The sequence below is a fragment of the Anomaloglossus baeobatrachus genome, unplaced genomic scaffold (genome assembly GCF_048569485.1).
Source record: "Anomaloglossus baeobatrachus isolate aAnoBae1 unplaced genomic scaffold, aAnoBae1.hap1 Scaffold_3179, whole genome shotgun sequence".
Taxonomy (NCBI): Eukaryota; Metazoa; Chordata; class Amphibia; order Anura; family Aromobatidae; genus Anomaloglossus; species Anomaloglossus baeobatrachus.
Window position 1 is genome coordinate 50,427 of NW_027442578.1, and position 24,355 is coordinate 74,781.

The 24,355-nt window shown below is 41.2% G+C and overlaps 1 protein-coding gene across 1 annotated transcript; it reads left to right on the forward strand.

Moving 5' to 3' along the window:
• The first annotated feature begins 568 nt into the window (after positions 1-568).
• LOC142269300 (uncharacterized) lies at positions 569-22,276 on the forward strand. Its single transcript, XM_075332397.1, has 6 exons — positions 569-713; positions 17,100-17,915; positions 18,131-18,244; positions 19,917-19,964; positions 20,033-20,168; positions 20,247-22,276. The coding sequence occupies exons 2-6, from the start codon at positions 17,199-17,201 to the stop codon at positions 21,020-21,022; spliced, it is 1,791 nt and encodes a 596-aa protein (XP_075188512.1). The 5' UTR covers positions 569-713; positions 17,100-17,198; the 3' UTR covers positions 21,023-22,276.
• Positions 22,277-24,355: the final 2,079 nt, after the last annotated feature.

A 24,355-nucleotide genomic window follows, 5' to 3' on the forward strand; every position in this document is an offset into this window, starting at 1 on the left:
TGTTATATATATGGTAGGGGTGCAAGGACTAATGCAGCGGTGTGATCCTCTGTTATATGTGTGATGGGGGTGCTAGGACTAATGCAGCGGTGTGATCCTCCGTGATATGTATGATAGGGGGTGCTAGGATTTATGCAGCGGTGTGATCCTCCGTGATCTGTATGGTAGGGGGTGCTAGGATTTATGCATTGGTGTCCTCCTCTGATGTGTCTCCCCCGCCGTGCTCCTCTCTTGCAGGATGGCGTGTTGCATCGTCCGGGGCTGCCCGGCCTCTCTGCACAGCGATGTCCCCGGCGTGTCGCTGCACCGCTTTCCAGAGCACGTGGAGCAGGTGAAGCGGTGGCTGCTGCAGATCGGACGGGACGCCCGAGAAGCCGAGGAGATGTCTCACAAGATCCAAGGTGACAAGTCTAAATCCCTGTACAGGATCTGCTCCCGCCACTTCCCCCCGGAGTGTTACACCATGGAGGAGGGGCGCCGGGTGCTGAAGACGGACGCGGCCCCCACACTGCTAATCCAGGGCTCCCCACTATCCTCCCCCCCACTGGACCCGAGGATAGTCCCACATCAAGACCGAAGACTACGACTCCTCATCCCCAACTCCATCCGCCAGCGGCACCAACACCTCCTGCATCACCCCGCCACTGAAGACCGAGCCCCGCCACTCACACAGCTCCTCCACAAGCCCCGCCCCCCCAGAACCGGAGCAACCGGCAAGTCACATACACTTCATAATGCCAGAGGAGCAGTATTATAGCAGCTGTATTCCTGTACATAGGGGGCAGTATTATAGTAGTTATATTCTTGTATATAGGAGCAGTATTATAGTAGTTATATTCTTGTATATAGGGGCAGCATTATAGTAGTTATATTCTTGTATATAGGGGGCAGTATTATAGTAGTTATATTCTTGTATATAGGGGCAGTATTATAGTAGTTATATTCTTGTATATAGGGGCAGTATTATAGTAGTTATATTCTTGTACATAGGAGCAGTATTATAGTAGTTATATTCTTGTACATAGGGGGCAGTATTATAGTAGTTATATTCTTGTATATAGAGGGCAGTATTATAGTAGTTATATTCTTGTATATAGGGGCAGTATTATAGTAGTTATATTCTTGTACATAGAGGGCAGTATTATAGTAGTTATATTCTTGTACATAGGAGCAGTATTATAGTAGTTATATTCTTGTATATAGGGGGCAGTATTATAGTAGTTATATTCTTGTATATAGGGGCAGTATTATAGTAGTTATATTCTTGTACATAGAGGGCAGTATTATAGTAGTTATATTCTTGTACATAGGAGCAGTATTATAGTAGTTATATTCTTGTACATAGGGGCAGTATTATAGTAGTTATATTCTTGTATATAGGGGGCAGTATTATAGTAGTTATATTCTTGTATATAGGGGCAGTATTATAGTAGTTATATTCTTGTATATAGGGGCAGTATTATAGTAGTTATATTCTTGTACATAGGGGGCAGTATTATAGTAGTTATATTCTTGTATATAGGGAGCAGTATTATAGTAGTTATATTCTTTGTATATAGGGGGCAGTATTATAGTAGTTATATTCTTGTACATAGGGGCAGTATTATAGTAGTTATATTCTTGTATATAGGGGCAGTATTATAGTAGTTATATTCTTGTACATAGGGGCAGTATTATAGTAGTTATATTCTTGTATATAGGGAGCAGTATTATAGTAGTTATATTCTTGTACATAGGGGCAGTATTATAGTAGTTATATTCTTGTATATAGGGGCAGTATTATAGTAGTTATATTCTTGTACATAGGGGCAGTATTATAGTAGTTATATTCTTGTATATAGGGGCAGTATTATAGTAGTTATATTCTTGTACATAGGGGCAGTATTATAGTAGTTATATTCTTGTATATAGGGGCAGTATTATAGTAGTTATATTCTTGTACATAGGGGCAGTATTATAGTAGTTATATTCTTGTATATAGGGAGCAGTATTATAGTAGTTATATTCTTGTATACAGGAGCAGTATTATAGTAGTTATATTCTTGTACATAGGGGCAGTATTATAGTAGTTATATTCTTGTATATAGGGGTAATATTATAGTAGTTATATTCTTGTATATAGGGGCAGTATTATAGCAGTTATATTCTTGTACATAGGGGCAGTATTATAGCAGTTATATTCTTGTACATAGGGGCAGTATTATAGTAGTTATATTCTTGTACATAGGGGCAGTATTATAGTAGTTATATTCTTGTATATAGGAGCAGTATTATAGCAGTTATATTCTTGTACATAGGGGCAGTATTATAGCAGTTATATTCTTGTACATAGGAGCAGTATTATAGTAGTTATATTCTTGTATATAGGGGGCAGTATTATAGTAGTTATATTCTTGTACATAGAGGGCAGTATTATAGTAGTTATATTCTTGTACATAGGGGCAGTATCATAGTAGTTATATTCTTGTACATAGGAGGCAGTATTATAGTAGTTATATTCTTGTACATAGGGGCAGTATCATAGTAGTTATATTCTTGTACATAGAGGGCAGTATTATAGTAGTTATATTCTTGTATATAGGGGCAGTATTATAGTAGTTATATTCTTGTACATAGGGGCAGTATTATAGTAGTTATATTCTTGTATATAGGGGCAGTATTATAGCAGTTATATTCTTGTACATAGGAGCAGTATTATAGTAGTTATATTCTTGTATATAGGGGCAGTATTATAGTAGTTATATTCTTGTATATAGGGGGCAGTATTATAGTAGTTATATTCTTGTATATAGGGGGCAGTATTATAGTAGTTATATTCTTGTATATAGGGGCAGTATTATAGTAGTTATATTCTTGTATATAGGGGCAGTATTATAGTAGTTATATTCTTGTAAATAGGGGGCAGTATTATAGTAGTTATATTCTTGTATATAGGGGCAGTATTATAGTAGTTATATTCTTGTATATAGGGGCAGTATTATAGTAGTTATATTCTTGTATATAGGGGGCAGTATTATAGTAGTTATATTCTTGTATATAGGGGCAGTATTATAGTAGTTATATTCTTGTATATAGGGGGCAGTATTATAGTAGTTATATTCTTGTACATAGAGGGCAGTATTATAGTAGTTATATTCTTGTATATAGGGGGCAGTATTATAGTAGATATATTCTTGTATATAGGAGCAGTATTATAGTAGTTATATTCTTGTATATAGGGGGCAGTATTATAGTAGTTATATTCTTGTACATAGGGGCAGTATTATAGCAGTTATATTCTTGTACATAGGAGCAGTATTATAGTAGTTATATTCTTGTACATAGAGGGCAGTATTATAGTAGTTATATTCTTGTATATAGGGGGCAGTATTATAGTAGTTATATTCTTGTACATAGAGGGCAGTATTATAGTAGTTATATTCTTGTATATAGGGGGCAGTATTATAGTAGATATATTCTTGTATATAGGGGCAGTATTATAGCAGTTATATTCTTGTACATAGGAGCAGTATTATAGTAGTTATATTCTTGTACATAGAGGGCAGTATTATAGTAGTTATATTCTTGTATATAGGGGGCAGTATTATAGTAGTTATATTCTTGTACATAGAGGGCAGTATTATAGTAGTTATATTCTTGTATATAGGGGGCAGTATTATAGTAGATATATTCTTGTATATAGGGGCAGTATTATAGTAGTTATATTCTTGTATATAGGAGCAGTATTATAGTAGTTATATTCTTGTACATAGGGGGCAGTATTATAGTAGTTATATTCTTGTATATAGGAGGCAGTATTATAGTAGTTATATTCTTGTATATAGGGGCAGTATTATAGTAGTTATATTCTTGTACATAGGGGCAGTATTATAGTAGTTATATTCTTGTACATAGGGGCAGTATTATAGCAGTTATATTCTTGTACATAGGAGCAGTATTATAGTAGTTATATTCTTGTATATAGGAGCAGTATTATAGTAGTTATATTCTTGTACATAGGGGGCAGTATTATAGTAGTTATATTCTTGTATATAGGAGCAGTATTATAGTAGTTGTATTCTTGTACATAGGGGCAGTATTATAGTAGTTATATTCTTGTATATAGGGGCAGTATTATAGTAGTTATATTCTTGTATATAGGGGGCAGTATTATAGTAGTTATATTCTTGTATATAGGGGCAGTATTATAGTAGTAATATTCTTGTACATAGGGGCAGTATTATAGTAGTTATATTCTTGTATATAGGGGCAGTATTATAGTTATATAGTTATATTCTTGTATATAGGGGGAGTATTATAGTAGTTATATTCTTGTATATAGCGGCAGTATTGTAGTAGTTATATTCTTGTATATAGGGGCAGTATTATAGTAGTTATATTCTTGTATATAGGGGCAGTATTGTAGTAGTTATATTCTTGTATATAGGGGCAGTATTATAGTTATATAGTTATATTCTTGTACATAGGAGCAGTATTATAGTAGTTATATTCTTGTATATAGGAGCAGTATTATAGTAGTTATATTCTTATACATAGGGGCAGTATTATAGTAGTTATATTCTTGTATATAGGGGCAGTATTATAGTAGTTGTATTCTTGTACATAGGAGCAGTATTATAGTAGTTATATTCTTGTATATAGGAGCAGTATTATAGTAGTTATATTCTTGTATATAGGGGGCAGTATTATAGTAGTTGTATTCTTGTACATAGGAGCAGTATTATAGTAGTTATATTCTTGTATATAGGGGGCAGTATTATAGTAGTTATATTCTTGTATATAGGGGCAGTATTATAGTAGTTATATTCTTATATATAGGGGCAGTATAATAGTAGTTATATTCTTGTATATAGGGGCAGTATTGTAGTAGTTATATTCTTGTATATAGGGGCAGTATTGTAGTAGTTATATTCTTGTATATAGGGGCAGTATTATAGTAGTTATATTCTTGTACATAGGGGCAGTATTATAGTAGTTATATTCTTGTACATAGGGGCAGTATTATAGTAGTTATATTCTTGTATATAGGGGCAGTATTATAGTAGTTGTATTCTTGTACATAGGAGCAGTATTATAGTAGTTATATTCTTGTATATAGGAGCAGTATTATAGTAGTTATATTCTTGTATATAGGGGGCAGTATTATAGTAGTTATATTCTTGTATATAGGGGCAGTATTATAGTAGTTATATTCTTATATATAGGGGCAGTATAATAGTAGTTATATTCTTATATATAGGGGCAGTATAATAGTAGTTATATTCTTGTATATAGGGGCAGTATTGTAGTAGTTATATTCTTGTATATAGGGGCAGTATTATAGCAGTTATATTCTTGTACATAGGGGGCAGTATTATAGTAGTTATATTCTTGTACATAGGGGCAGTATTATAGCAGTTATATTCTTGTATATAGGAGGCAGTATTATAGTAGTTATATTCTTGTATATAGGGGCAGTATTATAGTAGTTATATTCTTGTACATAGGGGCAGTATTATAGTTATATAGTTATATTCTTGTATATAGGGGCAGTATTATAGTAGTTATATTCTTGTATATAGGAGCAGTATTATAGTAGTTATATTCTTGTATATAGAGGGCAGTATTATAGTAGTTATATTCTTGTACATAGGGGCAGTATTATAGTAGTTATATTCTTGTACATAGGAGCAGTATTGTAGTAGTTATATTCTTGTACATAGGGGCAGTATTATAGTTATATAGTTATATTCTTGTATATAGGGGCAGTATTATAGTAGTTATATTCTTGTACATAGGGGCAGTATTATAGTAGTTATATTCTTGTACATAGGAGCAGTATTGTAGTAGTTATATTCTTGTATATAGGGGGCAGTATTATAGTAGTTATATTCTTGTATATAGGAGCAGTATTATAGTAGTTATATTCTTGTATATAGAGGGCAGTATTACAGTAGTTATATTCTTGTACATAGGGGGCAGTATTATAGTAGTTATATTCTTGTACATTGGGGGCAGTATTATAGTAGTTATATTCCTGTACATAGGGGGCAGTATTATAGTAGATATATTCTTGTACATAGAGGCAGTATTATAGTAGTTATATTCTTGTATATAGGGGGCAGTATTATAGTAGTTATATTCTTGTATATAGGGGGCAGTATTATAGTAGTTATATTCTTGTATATAGGGGCAGTATTATAGTAGTTATATTCTAGTATATAGGGGGCAGTATTATAGTAGTTATATTCTTGTATATAGGGGGCAGTATTATAGTAGTTATATTCTTGTACATTGGGGGCAGTATTATAGTAGATATATTCTTGTACATAGGGGGCAGTATTATAGTAGATATATTCTTGTACATAGGGGGCAGTATTATAGTAGATATATTCTTGTATATAGGAGCAGTATTATAGTAGTTATATTCTTGTATATAGGGGGCAGTATTATAGTAGTTATATTCTTGTATATAGGAGCAGTATTATAGTAGTTATATTCTTGTATATAGGGGGCAGTATTATAGTAGTTATATTCTTGTATATAGGAGCAGTATTATAGTAGTTATATTCTTGTATATAGGAGCAGTATTATAGTAGTTATATTCTTGTATATAGGGGCAGTATTATAGTAGTTATATTCTTGTATATAGGGGCAGTATTATAGTAGTTATATTCTTGTACATAGGGGGCAGTATTATAGTAGTTATATTCTTGTACATTGGGGGCAGTATTATAGTAGTTATATTCTTGTATATAGGAGCAGTATTATAGTAGTTATATTCTTGTATATAGGGGCAGTGTTATAGTAGTTATATTCTTGTATATAGGGGCAGTATTATAGTAGTAATATTCTTGTACATAGGGGCAGTATTATAGTAGTTATATTCTTGTACATAGGGGGCAGTATTATAGTAGTTATATTCTTGTATATAGGGGCAGTATTATAGTAGTTATATTCTTGTATATAGGGGGAGTATTATAGTAGTTATATTCTTGTATATAGGGGCAGTATTATAGTAGTTATATTCTTGTATATAGGGGCAGTATTATAGTAGTTATATTCTTGTATATAGGGGCAGTATTATAGTAGTTATATTCTTGTATATAGGGGCAGTATTATAGTAGGTATATTCTTGTATATAGGGGCAGTATTATAGTAGTTATATTCTTGTATATAGGGGGAGTATTATAGTAGTTATATTCTTGTATATAGGGGCAGTATTATAGTAGGTATATTCTTGTATATAGGGGCAGTATTATAGTAGTTATATTCTTGTATATAGGGGGAGTATTATAGTAGTTATATTCTTATATATAGGGGCAGTATAATAGTAGTTATATTCTTGTATATAGGGGCAGTATTGTAGTAGTTATATTCTTGTATATAGGGGGCAGTATTATAGTAGTTATATTCTTGTATATAGGGGGCAGTATTATAGTAGTTATATTCTTGTATATAGGGGGCAGTATTATAGTAGTTATATTCTTGTATATAGGGGCAGTATTATAGTTATATAGTTATATTCTTGTATATAGGGGCAGTATTATAGCAGTTATATTCTTGTACATAGGAGCAGTATTATAGTAGTTATAGTCTTGTACATAGGGGCAGTATTATAGTAGTTATATTCTTGTATATAGGAGCAGTATTATAGTAGTTATATTCTTGTATATAGGGGCAGTATTATAGCAGTTATATTCTTGTACATAGGGGCAGTATTATAGTAGTTGTATTCTTGTACATAGGAGCAGTATTATAGTAGTTATATTCTTGTATATAGGGGCAGTATTATAGTAGTTATATTCTTATATATAGGGGCAGTATAATAGTAGTTATATTCTTGTATATAGGGGCAGTATTGTAGTAGTTATATTCTTGTATATAGGGGGCAGTATTGTAGTTATATTCTTGTATATAGGGGGCAGTATTATAGTAGTTATATTCTTGTATATAGGGGGCAGTATTATAGTAGTTATATTCTTGTATATAGGGGCAGTATTATAGTAGTTATATTCTTGTATATAGGGGCAGTATTATAGTAGTTATATTCTTGTATATAGGGGGCAGTATTATAGTAGTTATATTCTTGTACATAGGGGCAGTATTATAGTAGGTATATTCTTGTATATAGGGAGCAGTATTATAGTAGTTATATTCTTGTATATAGGGGCAGTATTATAGTAGTTATATTCTTGTATATAGGGGCAGTATTATAGTAGTTATATTCTAGTATATAGGGGGCAGTATTATAGTAGTTATATTCTTGTATATAGGGGCAGTATTATAGTAGTTATATTCTAGTATATAGGGGGCAGTATTATAGTAGTTATATTCTTGTATATAGGGGGCAGTATTATAGTAGTTATATTCTTGTACATAGGGGCAGTATTATAGTAGTTATATTCTTGTATATAGGGGTAGTATTATAGTAGTTATATTCTTGTATATAGGGGGCAGTATTATAGTAGTTATATTCTTGTATATAGGGGGCAGTATTATAGTAGTTATATTCTTGTATATAGGGGCAGTATTATAGTAGTTATATTCTTGTATATAGGGGGCAGTATTATAGTAGTTATATTCTTGTACATAGGGGCAGTATTATAGTAGTTATATTCTTGTATATAGGGGCAGTATTATAGTAGTTATATTCTTGTACATAGGGGCAGTATTATAGTAGTTATATTCTTGTATATAGGGAGCAGTATTATAGTAGTTATATTCTTGTATATAGGGGCAGTATTAGTTATATTCTTGTATATAGGGGCAGTATTATAGTAGTTATATTCTAGTATATAGGAGCAGTATTATAGTAGTTATATTCTAGTATATAGGGGCAGTATTATAGTAGTTATATTCTTGTATATAGGGGCAGTATTATAGTAGTTATATTCTAGTATATAGGGGGCAGTATTATAGTAGTTATATTCTTGTACATAGGGGCAGTATTATAGTAGTTATATTCTTGTATATAGGAGCAGTATTATAGTAGTTATATTGTTGTATATAGGGGCAGTATTATAGTAGTTATATTCTTGTATATAGGGGCAGTATTATAGTAGTTATATTCTTGTATATAGGAGCAGTATTATAGTAGTTATATTCTTGTACATAGGGGCAGTATTATAGTAGTTATATTCTTGTACATAGGAGCAGTATTATAGTAGTTATATTCTAGTATATAGGGGCAGTATTATAGTAGTTATATTCTTGTACATAGGGGCAGTATTATAGTAGTTATATTCTTGTACATAGGAGCAGTATTATAGTAGTTATATTCTAGTATATAGGGGCAGTATTATAGTAGTTATATTCTTGTATATAGGGGGCAGTATTATAGTAGTTATATTCTTGTATATAGGGGCAGTATTATAGTAGTTATATTCTAGTATATAGGGGGCAGTATTATAGTAGTTATATTCTTGTACATAGGGGCAGTATTATAGTAGTTATATTCTTGTATATAGGAGCAGTATTATAGTAGTTATATTGTTGTATATAGGGGCAGTATTATAGTAGTTATATTCTTGTATATAGGAGCAGTATTATAGTAGTTATATTCTTGTACATAGGGGCAGTATTATAGTAGTTATATTCTTGTATATAGGGGCAGTATTATAGTAGTTATATTCTTGTATATAGGGGCAGTATTATAGTAGTTATATTCTTGTACATAGGGGCAGTATTATAGTAGTTATATTCTTGTATATAGGGGCAGTATTATAGTAGTTATATTCTTGTATATAGGGGCAGTATTATAGTAGTTATATTCTAGTATATAGGGGGCAGTATTATAGTAGTTATATTCTTGTACATAGGGGCAGTATTATAGTAGTTATATTCTTGTATATAGGAGCAGTATTATGGTAGTTATATTCTTGTATATAGGGGTAGTATTATAGTAGTTATATTCTTGTATATAGGGGGCAGTATTATAGTAGTTATATTCTTGTACATAGGGGCAGTATTATAGTAGTTATATTCTTGTATATAGGGGTAGTATTATAGTAGTTATATTCTTGTATATAGGGGGCAGTATTATAGTAGTTATATTCTTGTATATAGGGGGCAGTATTATAGTAGTTATATTCTTGTACATAGGGGCAGTATTATAGTAGTTATATTCTTGTATATAGGGGGCAGTATTATAGTAGTTATATTCTTGTATTTAGGGGGCAGTATTATAGTAGTTATATTCTTGTATATAGGGGTAGTATTATAGTAGTTATATTCTTGTATATAGGGGGCAGTATTATAGTAGTTATATTCTTGTATATAGGGGGCAGTATTATAGTAGTTATATTCTTGTATATAGGGGGTAGTATTATAGTAGTTATATTCTTGTATATAGGGGTAGTATTATAGTAGTTATATTCTTGTATATAGGGGTAGTATTATAGTAGTTATATTCTTGTATATAGGGGGTAGTATTATAGTAGTTATATTCTTGTATATAGGGGTAGTATTATAGTAGTTATATTCTTGTATATAGGGGGCAGTATTATAGTAGTTATATTCTTGTATATAGGGGACAGTATTATAGTAGTTATATTCTTGTACATAGGAGCAGTATTATAGTAGTTATATTCTTGTATATAGGTGGCAGTATTATAGTAGTTATATTCTTGTATATAGGGGGGCAGTATTATAGTAGTTATATTCTTGTATGTAGGGGGCAGTATTATAGTAGTTATATTCTTGTATGTAGGGGGCAGTATTATAGTAGTTATATTCTTGTATGTAGGGGGCAGTATTATAGTAGTTATATTCTTGTACATAGGGGCAGTATTATAGTAGTTATATTCTTGTATATAGGGACAGTATTATAGTAATTATATTCTTGTATATAGGGGCAGTATTATAGTAGTTATATTCTTGTATATAGGGGCAGTATTATAGTAGTTATATTCTTGTATATAGGGGCAGTATTATAGTAGTTATATTCTTGTATATAGGGGCAGTATTATACTAGTTATATTCTTGTACATAGGGGGCATTATTATAGTAGTTATATTCTTGTATATAGGGGCAGTATTATAGTAGTTATATTCTTGTATATAGGGGCAGTATTATAGTAGTTATATTCTTATATATAGGGGCAGTATTATAGTAGTTATATTCTTGTACATAGGGGGCATTATTATAGTAGTTATATTCTTGTATATAGGAGCAGTATTATAGTAGTTATATTCTTGTACATAGGGGGCAGTATTATAGTAGTTATATTCTTATATATAGGGGCAGTATTATAGTAGTTATATTCTTGTACATAGGGGGCATTATTATAGTAGTTATATTCTTGTATATAGGTGCAGTATTATAGTAGTTATATTCTTGTACATAGGGGGCATTATTATAGTAGTTATATTCTTGTATATAGGGGCAGTATTATACTAGTTATATTCTTGTACATAGGGGGCATTATTATAGTAGTTATATTCTTGTATATAGGGGCAGTATTATAGTAGTTATATTCTTGTATATAGGGGCAGTATTATAGTAGTTATATTCTTATATATAGGGGCAGTATTATAGTAGTTATATTCTTGTACATAGGGGGCATTATTATAGTAGTTATATTCTTGTATATAGGAGCAGTATTATAGTAGTTATATTCTTGTACATAGGGGGCAGTATTATAGTAGTTATATTCTTGTATATAGGGGGCAGTATTATAGTAGTTATATTCTTGTATATAGGGGCAGTATTATAGTAGTTATATTCTTGTACATAGGGGGCAGTATTATAGTAGTTATATTCTTGTATATAGGGGCAGTATTATAGTAGTTATATTCTTGTATATAGGAGCAGTATTATAGTAGTTATATTCTTGTACATAGGGGGCAGTATTATAGTAGTTATATTCTTGTATATAGGGGGCAGTATTATAGTAGTTATATTCTTGTATATAGGGGGCAGTATTATAGTAGTTGTATTCTTGTATATAGGGGGCAGTATTATAGTAGTTATATTCTTGTATATAGGGGGCAGTATTATAGTAGTTATATTCTTGTACATAGGGGCAGTATTATAGTAGTTATATTCTTGTATATAGGGGCAGTATTATAGTAGTTATATTCTTGTACATAGGGGCAGTATTATAGTAGTTATATTCTTGTATATAGGGGGCAGTATTATAGTAGTTATATTCTTGTATATAGGAGGCAGTATTATAGTAGTTATATTCTTGTATATAGGAGCAGTATTATAGTAGTTATATTCTTGTGTATAGGAGCAGTATTATAGTAGTTATATTCTTGTATATAGGGGGCAGTATTATAGTAGTTATATTCTTGTACATAGGGGCAGTATTATAGTAGTTATATTCTTGTATATAGGGGGCAGTATTATAGTAGTTATATTCTTGTACATAGGGGGCAGTATTATAGTAGTTATATTCTTGTATATAGGGGGCAGTATTATAGTAGTTATATTCTTGTACATAGGGGGCAGTATTATAGTAGTTATATTCTTGTATATAGGGGTAGTATTATAGTAGTTATATTCTTGTACATAGGGGGCAGTATTATAGTAGTTATATTCTTGTATATAGGGGGCAGTATTATAGTAGTTATATTCTTGTATATAGGGGGCAGTATTATAGTAGTTATATTCTAGTATATAGGAGCAGTATTATAGTAGTTATATTCTAGTATATAGGGGCAGTATTATAGTAGTTATATTCTTGTATATAGGGGCAGTATTATAGTAGTTATATTCTTGTATATAGGGGGCAGTATTATAGTAGTTATATTCTAGTATATAGGGGGCAGTATTATAGTAGTTATATTCTTGTATATAGGAGCAGTATTATAGTAGTTATATTGTTGTATATAGGGGTAGTATTATAGTAGTTATATTCTTGTATATAGGAGCAGTATTATAGTAGTTATATTGTTGTATATAGGGGTAGTATTATAGTAGTTATATTCTTGTATATAGGAGCAGTATTATAGTAGTTATATTCTTGTACATAGGGGCAGTATTATAGTAGTTATATTCTTGTATATAGGGGCAGTATTATAGTAGTTATATTCTTGTATATAGGGGCAGTATTATAGTAGTTATATTCTTGTATATAGGGGCAGTATTATAGTAGTTATATTCTTGTATATAGGAGCAGTATTATAGTAGTTATATTCTTGTATATAGGGGCAGTATTATAGTAGTTATATTCTTGTATATAGGGGCAGTATTATAGTAGTTATATTCTAGTATATAGGGGGCAGTATTATAGTAGTTATATTCTTGTACATAGGGGCAGTATTATAGTAGTTATATTCTTGTATATAGGAGCAGTATTATAGTAGTTATATTCTTGTATATAGGGGTAGTATTATAGTAGTTATATTCTTGTATATAGGGGGCAGTATTATAGTAGTTATATTCTTGTACATAGGGGCAGTATTATAGTAGTTATATTCTTGTATATAGGGGTAGTATTATAGTAGTTATATTCTTGTATGTAGGGGGCAGTATTATAGTAGTTATATTCTTGTACATAGGGGCAGTATTATAGTAGTTATATTCTTGTATATAGGGACAGTATTATAGTAATTATATTCTTGTATATAGGGGCAGTATTATAGTAGTTATATTCTTGTATATAGGGGCAGTATTATAGTAGTTATATTCTTGTATATAGGGGCAGTATTATAGTAGTTATATTCTTGTATATAGGGGCAGTATTATACTAGTTATATTCTTGTACATAGGGGGCATTATTATAGTAGTTATATTCTTGTATATAGGGGCAGTATTATACTAGTTATATTCTTGTATATAGGGGCAGTATTATAGTAGTTATATTCTTATATATAGGGGCAGTATTATAGTAGTTATATTCTTGTACATAGGGGGCATTATTATAGTAGTTATATTCTTGTGTATAGGAGCAGTATTATAGTAGTTATATTCTTGTACATAGGGGGCAGTATTATAGTAGTTATATTCTTGTATATAGGGGGCAGTATTATAGTAGTTATATTCTTGTATATAGGGGGCAGTATTATAGTAGTTATATTCTTGTATATAGGGGGCAGTATTATAGTAGTTATATTCCTGTACATAGGGGGCAGTATTATAGTAGTTATATTCTTGTATATAGGGGCAATATTATAGTAGTTATATTCTTGTATATAGGGGGCAGTATTATAGTAGTTATATTCTTGTACATAGGGGCAGTATTATAGTAGTTATATTCTTGTATATAGGGGCAGTATTATAGTAGTTATATTCTTGTACATAGGGGCAGTATTATAGTAGTTATATTCTTGTATATAGGGGGCAGTATTATAGTAGTTATATTCTTGTATATAGGAGGCAGTATTATAGTAGTTATATTCTTGTATATAGGAGCAGTATTATAGTAGTTATATTCTTGTGTATAGGAGCAGTATTATAGTAGTTATATTCTTGTATATAGGGGGCAGTATTATAGTAGTTATATTCTTGTACATAGGGGCAGTATTATAGTAGTTATATTCTTGTACATAGGGGGCAGTATTATAGTAGTTATATTCTTGTATATAGGGGGCAGTATTATAGTAGTTATATTCTTGTACATAGGGGCAGTATTATAGTAGTTATATTCTTGTATATAGGGGCAGTATTATAGTAGTTATATTCTTGTATATAGGGGCAGTATTATAGTAGTTATATTCTTGTATATAGGAGGCAGTATTATAGTAGTTATATTCTTGTATATAGGAGCAGTATTATAGTAGTTATATTCTTGTGTATAGTAGCAGTATTATAGTAGTTATATTCTTGTATATAGGGGCAGTATTATAGTAGTTATATTCTTGTATATAGGGGCAGTATTATAGTAGTTATATTCTTGTATATATGGGCAGTATTATAGTAGTTATATTCTTGTACATAGGGGGCAGTATTATAGTAGTTATATTCTTGTATATAGGGGGCAGCATTGCAGCATTTTATCTTGTCATTTGGCCACATTTGAGTTGCTGATATACTGTATATAGTAGTAATGGTAATGTATCCTCCCTCTTATGTTTGCGGTCTTGTCATGTGGTCAGTGTACTGTGTCTTGTTTGCTGTGGGATATTGGTATAATACATGATATGCGCTGCACTCGCTTCGTCCCTTCTTGTGATCTGATCGCTCCATTTCCTTTCTTCCTCTGATTTGATTGCGCGCTCGCCTCCTTCCCTCCCCTGATTGCGCGCTCGCCTCCTTCCCTCCCCTGATTGCGCGCTCGCCTCCTTCCCTCCCCTGATTGCGCGCTCGCCTCCTTCCCTCTCCTGATTGCGCTCTCGCCTCCTTCCCTCCCCTGATTGCGCGCTCGCCTCCTTCCCTCCCCTGATTGCGCGCTCGCCTCCTTCCCTCCCCTGATTGCGCGCTCGCCTCCTTCCCTCCCCTGATTGCGCGCTCGCCTCCTTCCCTCCCCTGATTGCGCGCTCGCCTCCTTCCCTCCCCTGATTGCGCGCTCGCCTCCTTCCCTCCCCTGATTGCGCGCTCGCCTCCTTCCCTCCCCTGATTGCGCTCTCGCCTCCTTCCCTCCCCTGTTTGTGCGCTCGCCTCCTTCCCTCCCCTGATTGCGCGCTCGCCTCCTTCCCTCCCCTGATTGCGCGCTCGCCTCCTTCCCTCCCCTGATTGCGCGCTCGCCTCCTTCCCTCCCCTGATTGCGCGCTCGCCTCCTTCCCTCCCCTGATTGCGCTCTCGCCTCCTTCCCTCCCCTGATTGCGCGCTCGCCTCCTTCCCTCCCCTGATTGCGCGCTCGCCTCCTTCCCTCCCCTGATTGCGCGCTCGCCTCCTTCCCTCCCCTGATTGCGCGCTCGCCTCCTTCCCTCCCCTGATTGCGCGCTCGCCTCCTTCCCTCCCCTGATTGCGCTCTCGCCTCCTTCCCTCCCCTGTTTGTGCGCTCGCCTCCTTCCCTCCCCTGATTGCGCGCTCGCCTCCTTCCCTCCCCTGATTGCGTGCTCGCCTCCTTCCCTCCCCTGATTGCGCGCTCGCCTCCTTCCCTCCCCTGATTGCGCGCTCGCCTCCTTCCCTCCCCTGATTGCGCGCTCGCCTCCTTCCCTCCCCTGATTGCGCGCTCGCCTCCTTCCCTCCCCTGATTGCGCGCTCGCCTCCTTCCCTCCCCTGATTGCGCGCTCGCCTCCTTCCCTCCCCTGATTGCGCTCCCCTCCTTCCCTCCCCTGATTGCGCTCCCCTCCTTCCCTCCCCTGATATCGCGCTCCCCTCCTTCCCTCCCCTGATATCGCGCTCCCCTCCTTCCCTCCCCTGATTTGCGCGCTCCCCTCCTTCCCTCCCCTGATTTGCGCGCTCGCCTCCTTCCCTCCCCTGATTTGCGCGCTCGCCTCCTTCCCTCCCCTGATTTGCGCGCTCGCCTCCTTCCCTCCCCTGATTTGCGCTCTCGCCTCCTTCCCTCTCCTGATTGCGCTCTCGCCTCCTTCCCTCTCCTGATTGCGCTCGCCTCCTTCCCTCCCCTGATTGCGCGCTCGCCTCCTTCCCTCCCCTGATTGCGCGCTCGCCTCCTTCCCTCTCCTGATTGCGCTCTCGCCTCCTTCCCTCTCCTGATTGCGCTCTCGCCTCCTTCCCTCCCCTGATTGCGCGCTCGCCTCCTTCCCTCCCCTGATTGCGCGCTCGCCTCCTTCCCTCCCCTGATTGCGCGCTCGCCTCCTTCCCTCCGCTGATTGCGCGCTCGCCTCCTTCCCTTCCCTGATTGCGCGCTCGCCTCCTTCCCTCCCCTGATTGCGCGCTCGCCTCCTTTCCTCCCCTGATTGCGCGCTCGCCTCCTTCCCTCCCCTGATTGCGCGCTCGCCTCCTTCCCTCCCCTGATTGCGCGCTCCCCTCCTTCCCTCCCCTGATTGCGCGCTCGCCTCCTTCCCTCCCCTGTTTGTGCGCTCGCTTCCTTCCCTCCCCTGATTGCGCGCTCGCCTCCTTCCCTCCCCTGATTGCGCGCTCGCCTCCTTCCCTCCCCTGATTGCGCGCTCGCCTCCTTCCCTCCCCTGATTGCGCGCTCCCCTCCTTCCCTCCCCTGATTGCGCGCTCGCCTCCTTTCCTCCCCTGATTGCGCGCTCGCCTCCTTCCCTCCCCTGATTGAGCGCTCGCCTCCTTCCTCTGATCTAACCCCGCTTTCTCCTCCGTAGGGTGACGTCACGCTGAGATGTATCGTTACGGAGTGTCCGAACTTCACGGAGCTCCAGAATCCAAATGTCTCTGTCCATACGTTCCCCGGTAACTTCTCTATGGTAAGGTTGTGGCTTCAGCAGACGGGACAGAATTTTGGGGATCTGGACCTCGCTGCCCGGCAGGTTCTGGACATGAGCCCCTCGGAGAGATTTGGTATGTGCTCCGAGCACTTTGCCGCCACTAATTACACAATCCATGGGACGGAGGTAAAGCTCAAGTCTGACGCCGTGCCCACCATATTTCCGGGTCTGCAGAGGAACATTGTGAAGGAGGAGGAGGTCGAGTTACCGTGTCAGCCTGATCCGAGCTGTGGTGGATCCAGAGAAGCCGTCACCATCTACGCCGATCATAACCAGAAGCTGAGACACGTGGCCACCAGCACTGACCCCTACTGGGGAGTGCGCAGCATTGGCCTCCTCACCAGACCCATTCTTGTCCGAGAAGCGTCCACATCCACACGATTTGGCAGATTCTTCACCTCTTCGAAGGCTCGGCCGTGCACGTCTGACAAGGCCGTCCAGTGCTCCGAGTTCCTACTCAATCGTAGAGGAGATTCCTGGAACGTCCGACCAGACTATCTGTATCGGTTCGGTCCTGCGGTCCCACCCCGAGACATGGGTACGAGGGGGCCCCAAACAGAGGCTCTAATGCAGGAAGCAGAGGAACTGAAATGGTCGAATCTATGGCAAGGGTCAACCCCGGACCATTCCCAGCTACCAAGGAACGTCCCCGTAAAAGACAGCAGGCTGTTCTTTGCAATGGAGGAAGTGATGGTAAGTCCCAATGTCGCCATGACTCCTGCCGACGGTCCTGCACCCCTTGACTGTAATTCATGGCCGTATGGACCCTGCACCCCCTGACTGTAAGCCACGTCCATATGGGTCCTCCACCCCCTGACTATAAGCTGTGGCCGTATGGACCCTGCACCCCCTAATTATAAGCCCAATTTATATGGCGGCCATGACAGTACTTTCCCCTTTCTCCTCAGATCTCGCTCATGCAGCATTTGCTGAACGCTCCCTTTATAGAAGAAACCTCCAAGATGATGACACAGAAGTTCCTGAATCAGATCCTGGAGATCGTCGCTCTGCTGACCGGAGACGTAAGTTTTCCCTCTGGTCGTCTGAGCCGTTGTGGAGAAGGGGGCGCCTGCCTGGGCTGAGAGGGGAGAAGGGGGCGCCTGCCTGGGCTGAGAGGGGAGAAGGGGGCGCGTTCCTGGGCTGAGAGGGGAGAAGGGGGCGCGTGCCTGGGCCGAGAGGGGAGAAGGGGGCGCGTGCCTGGGCCGAGAGGGGAGAAGGGGACGCGTGCCTGGGCCGAGAGGGGAGAAGGGGGCGCGTGCCTGGGCCGAGAGGGGAGAAGGGGGCGCGTGCCTGGGCCGAGAGGGGAGAAGGGGGCGCGTGCCTGGGCCGAGAGGGGAGAAGGGGGCGCGTGCCTGGGCCGAGAGGGGAGAAGGGGGCGCGTGCCTGGGCCGAGAGGGGAGAAGGGGGCGCGTGCCTGGGCCGAGAGGGGAGAAGGGGGCGCGTGCCTGGGCCGAGAGGGGAGAAGGGGACGCGTGCCTGGGCCGAGAGGGGAGAAGGGGACGCGTGCCTGGGCCGAGAGGGGAGAAGGGGACGCGTGCCTGGGCCGAGAGGGGAGAAGGGGACGCGTGCCTGGGCCGAGAGGGGAGAAGGGGACGCGTGCCTGGGCCGAGAGGGGAGAAGGGGACGCGTGCCTGGGCCGAGAGGGGAGAAGGGGACGCGTGCCTGGGCCGAGAGGGGAGAAGGGGACGCGTGCCTGGGCCGAGAGGGGAGAAGGGGACGCGTGCCTGGGCCGAGAGGGGAGAAGGGGACGCGTGCCTGGGCCGAGAGGGGAGAAGGGGACGCGTGCCTGGGCCGAGAGGGGAGAAGGGGACGCGTGCCTGGGCCGAGAGGGGAGAAGGGGACGCGTGCCTGGGCCGAGAGGGGAGAAGGGGACGCGTGCCTGGGCCGAGAGGGGAGAAGGGGACGCGTGCCTGGGCCGAGAGGGGAGAAGGGGACGCGTGCCTGGGCCGAGAGGGGAGAAGGGGACGCGTGCCTGGGCCGAGAGGGGAGAAGGGGACGCGTGCCTGGGCCGAGAGGGGAGAAGGGGACGCGTGCCTGGGCCGAGAGGGGAGAAGGGGACGCGTGCCTGGGCCGAGAGGGGAGAAGGGGACGCGTGCCTGGGCCGAGAGGGGAGAAGGGGACGCGTGCCTGGGCCGAGAGGGGAGAAGGGGACGCGTGCCTGGGCCGAGAGGGGAGAAGGGGACGCGTGCCTGGGCCGAGAGGGGAGAAGGGGACGCGTGCCTGGGCCGAGAGGGGAGAAGGGGACGCGTGCCTGGGCCGAGAGGGGAGAAGGGGACGCGTGCCTGGGCCGAGAGGGGAGAAGGGGACGCGTGCCTGGGCCGAGAGGGGAGAAGGGGACGCGTGCCTGGGCCGAGAGGGGAGAAGGGGACGCGTGCCTGGGCCGAGAGGGGAGAAGGGGACGCGTGCCTGGGCCGAGAGGGGAGAAGGGGACGCGTGCCTGGGCCGAGAGGGGAGAAGGGGACGCGTGCCTGGGCCGAGAGGGGAGAAGGGGACGCGTGCCTGGGCCGAGAGGGGAGAAGGGGACGCGTGCCTGGGCCGAGAGGGGAGAAGGGGACGCGTGCCTGGGCCGAGAGGGGAGAAGGGGACGCGTGCCTGGGCCGAGAGGGGAGAAGGGGGCGCGTGCCTGGGCTGAGAGGAAAAACCCATTCCTTCATAGATACTTTTGGGTCTTGACATGTGTGTTGTTTTGTATAGAAATGGCTGCTCGCTGATCGGGAGGATCCCCCCGACAATCCTAAGGAGGTGAGCTCCGTCCTGTTCCGTGGCCCCTTATACGTGACCTGCGGTTACACCCATTTCTTGTGTCACAGATGCCGGTGAAATACGATGACATCGCGATGTATTTCTCCACCGAGGAGTGGGACTATATTAGATCTCACCGGGAGCTGTACGGGGACGTGGCCACGGTGGAGGACGTCACGGAAATAGCGGATGACACAGACTCGGGTAGGTCCGGAACGGCTCCGCGCCGAACATGGTAGAAAACCATAGGTGGTTAAAGCCGCTTTTCTTTTGCTTTCACAGATGAATCCGGCAGCGAGGAGGAAGCCAAAGCCGGTACGAAGCAGCCCAACTCCCCGGAATGGCTGCCGGACAAGGTGGCCGCCAGCGATTACAGCGAGTCCGAGCTGCAGTCAGACGACGACGATGGGGAGGACTCGGTGCTCGGAGACGAGGACTTCTCCATTCTGCCGGGCTCGTCTGGTGACGCCGCGCCCAACGGAGGCTCCAAACTGAAGAAATACAGTCTACTCCGCGGAAAGGGACGAATCTACCACTGCAAGAAGTGCGACATGACCTTCCCCAAAAGACTGGCCTTCAGGAGGCACCTCAAGTCCCAGAAGCACTTAAAGAGTTTCGAGGTGGAGGAAGTCGACGTCATATGCGAAGACTGCGGCCAAGCGTTTGTCACCAAGTCATTGCTGATCCGGCACCGGGCGGAGAACCACGCGGTGAAACGCTACGCCTGCACCATCTGCGGCATCCAGTACGACTACAAGTCCCAGTTCATCATCCACCAGCGGGCGCACACCGGGGAGAAGCCCTTCGAGTGCGACCAGTGCGGGAGAAAGTTCGGCCACAAGTGCAGCCTGCTGGTTCATCAGAGGAGGCACACGAAGGGCAAGACCATCTCCTGCAGCAAGTGCGACCACCGCTTCGACACCAAGTCCCAGCTGGCCAAACACGAGAAGATCCACGACCACGAGATGCCCATCATGTGCCGCCTGTGCGGGAAACGCTTCGCCCACAAGTCACATTTCATGAAGCACAAGTGGGCTTTCCACCATGAAGAGGTTTGACGGCCGGAGACTGTAGGACATTTTCCAGGTGTAAGATCACCACAAGTGCCGCCCACCAAGATCACGCGGGATGTTTTTGGTTCCTTGTTTTTCCGTCATCCATAGGGCGGCACTCGCTGCCCAGGGTTTATGCTTCCTTTCTGTGCCCCGCGGGTTTAGGTCAGAGATGCCGGAGCTTGTAGGAAGGCGCCGGAGCCTTAGGGACTGCAAAGTGAGGTCTGTGCAGTCGGACCCCCAATATGCCGTTCCTCTCATGTCTACGGGCATTGTGAGACATCGGCTTGTCCTCGCGTATGACCACCTTCTACCGTCTCCCCTCTGTGTCATAGACAGTAGTCCCCGACGGTAGGATATGTGGTCACCGCCATCATACGTGGCCATATGGTGGGACGGCTTCATCTTCATCATTACATTCCTTCGTTCTCGCTCTCACACGGCATTGATCACATTCGTTGACGAGTTTAGATCCCCATCAGTTTCTTTTTTAAAGGGGCGTGAAGAAATAAATTACTGGTCAGAGGAAGACTATATCTCTTTCCTTTAATGCCTCGGACCCCCATATTTTGTCATTTTTTTTTTAAATATGTGTTCATTCACAAAATAGGAGCCCCCTTATCAGCTGATTTGTGGGGCCAAATATGCAGGTGACATTATTAAAAGTCTTCATGCCCCTTTTTGATTTCTATAGAACGTGTTCCCAGAGGACAAATCTATGTCGAGGTACAATAAAAGCAATGTCAAACGTCTCTGGAGGCTGATTCATCCCGCACAATGCTGGTTGCATAAGTGTTAGCACCCTCCCTTAATTACATACAGGCCAATCACATGTCCCTCCAGGTTACATAGTAGTCAGTGCTCGGGTGCCGTCAATTATATGGATTCTGATTAACCCAAGAGAAAGCGTTGCTGTCCTTTTCTGGTCTGTAAACAGCTGACAACACAGCAAAGGGTCTCACTGTGTAAAGCTATCAGTCAAGAGAAGGTACAAAAATATTTCAAATGCATCTGCTTTACCATGGATCACAAGGGGACAACACTGACATTACCTAGAACAGAAGGTCCCTCAAAACTTGATGCAACATTAAAGGAGCTGCAGGAATTTCTGGCCAGTACTGCCTGCACCCCCCACTGGGGACAGGTAATTGAAGCAGGTTATCTGATGGAGAGTAGACATGGAGTATGTACAGTCATTAACGAGCATCTGGTCTACCATGGGTCACTGTGGAGGCTTAACAGTGACATTACCTAGAACAGAACGTCCCTCAAACCGTGCTGAAAATGTGTCTGGTCGACAGCAACATTAAAGGAGCTGCATGAATCTCTGGCCAGTACTGTCTGCACCCCCCCCTACTTTATTTTTAAATAGTTTTTTCATTTTTACATATTTTTTTTCCTTCCCCCTTTTTTTTTTTTTATACTGTCCCCATCTTGTAATAATGTCCCCTATTCTAGTCTCGATCTCATAGAGGTCGTGACCGGGTGCAGGGGAACCGCCAGCGCATATTTCAGCTGGATGTGTGTCCTTTGATGCACTTTCAGCTGAAATGTATTGCTGTGCAGAGACTCGCCGGCTCCCTGCACAACAATACGAGCAGCTGGCCAATCAGAGGCAGCAGCTGGCCTTGGCGTGTCTGTGACACATGACAGTGACCTCATGCGCTGCCCGTCGTTGACATGCTAAAGTTTGCTGCCGGCTTCAGAAGAGGACGCCGGGGAGTGGAGGGAAGGTGAGTAGCATTGTTTGGGGGCTTTTTATGCGTTAAAAAAACAGCAGCAGATTGAGAGACATGTAGACCAGGATGGGGACATAGAGTCCAGGAATGGGGGACCTATATACCAAGAGGGGCTACTTATATACCTGGATGGGGAACATATATACCAAGAGGGGCTACTTATATACCTGGATGGGGAACATATATAGGTACTAAGAGGGGCTACTTATATACCTGGATGGGGAACATATATACCAAGAGAGGCCACGTATATACAGTCATATGAAAAAGTTTGGGCACCCCTATTAAATGTTAACCTTTTTTCTTTATAACAATTTGGGTTTTTGCTATTTCAGTTTCATATATCTAATAACTGATGGACTGAGGAATATTTCTGGATTGAAACGAGGTTTATTGTACTAACAGAAAATGTGCAATCCGCATGTAAATAAAATTTGACCGGTGCAAAAGTATGGGCACCCTTATCAATTTCTTGATTTGAACACTCCTAACTACTTTTTACTGACTTACTAAAGCACTAAATTGGTTTGTAACCTCATTGAGCTTTGAACTTCATAGGCAGGGGTATCCAATCATGAGAAAAGGTATTTAAGATGGCCACTTGCAAGTTGTTCTCCTATTTGAATCTCCTATGAAGAGTGGCATCATGGGCTCCTCAAAACAACTCTCAAATGATCTGAAAACAAAGATTATCCAACATAGTTGTTCAGGGGAAGGTACAAAAAGTTGTCTCAGAGATTTAAACTGTCAGTTTCCCCTGTGAGGAACATAGTAAGGAAATGGAAGAACACAGGTACAGTTCTTGTTAAGCCCAGAAGTGGCAGGCCAAGAAAAATATCAGAAAGGCAGCGAAGAAGAATGGTGAGAACAGTCAAGGACAATCCACAGACCACCTCCAAAGACCTGCAGCATCATCTTGCTGCAGATGGTGTCAATGTGCATCGGTCAACAATACAGCGCACGTTGCACAAGGAGAAGCTGTATGGGAGAGTGATGCGAAAGAAGCTGTTTCTGCAAGCACGCCACAAACAGAGTCGCCTGAGGTATGCAAAAGCACCTTTGGACAAGCCAGTTACATTTTGGAAGAAGGTCCTGTGGACTGATGAAACAAAGATGGAGTTGTTTGGTCATACAAAAAGGCGTTCTGCATGGAGGCAAAAAACCACGGCATTCCAAGAAAAGCACTTGCTACCCACAGTAACATTTGGTGGAGGTTCCATCATGCTTTGGGGCTGTGTGGCCAATGCCGGCACCGGGAATCTTGTTACAGTTGAGGGTCACATGGATTCAACTCAGTATCAGCAGATTCTTGACCATAATGTGCAAGAATCAGTGACGAAGTTGAAGTTACGCAGGAGATGGACATTTCAGCAAGACAATGACCCAAAACACCGCTCCAAATCTACTCAGGCATTCATGCAGAGGAACAATTACAATGTTCTGGAATGGCCATCCCAGTCCCCAGACCTGAATATCATTGAAAATCTGTGGGATGATGTGAAGCGGCTGTCCATGCTCGGGACCATCAAACTTAACTGAACTGGAATTGTTTTGTAACCAGGAATGGTCAAATCTACCTTCATCCAGGATCCAGGAACTC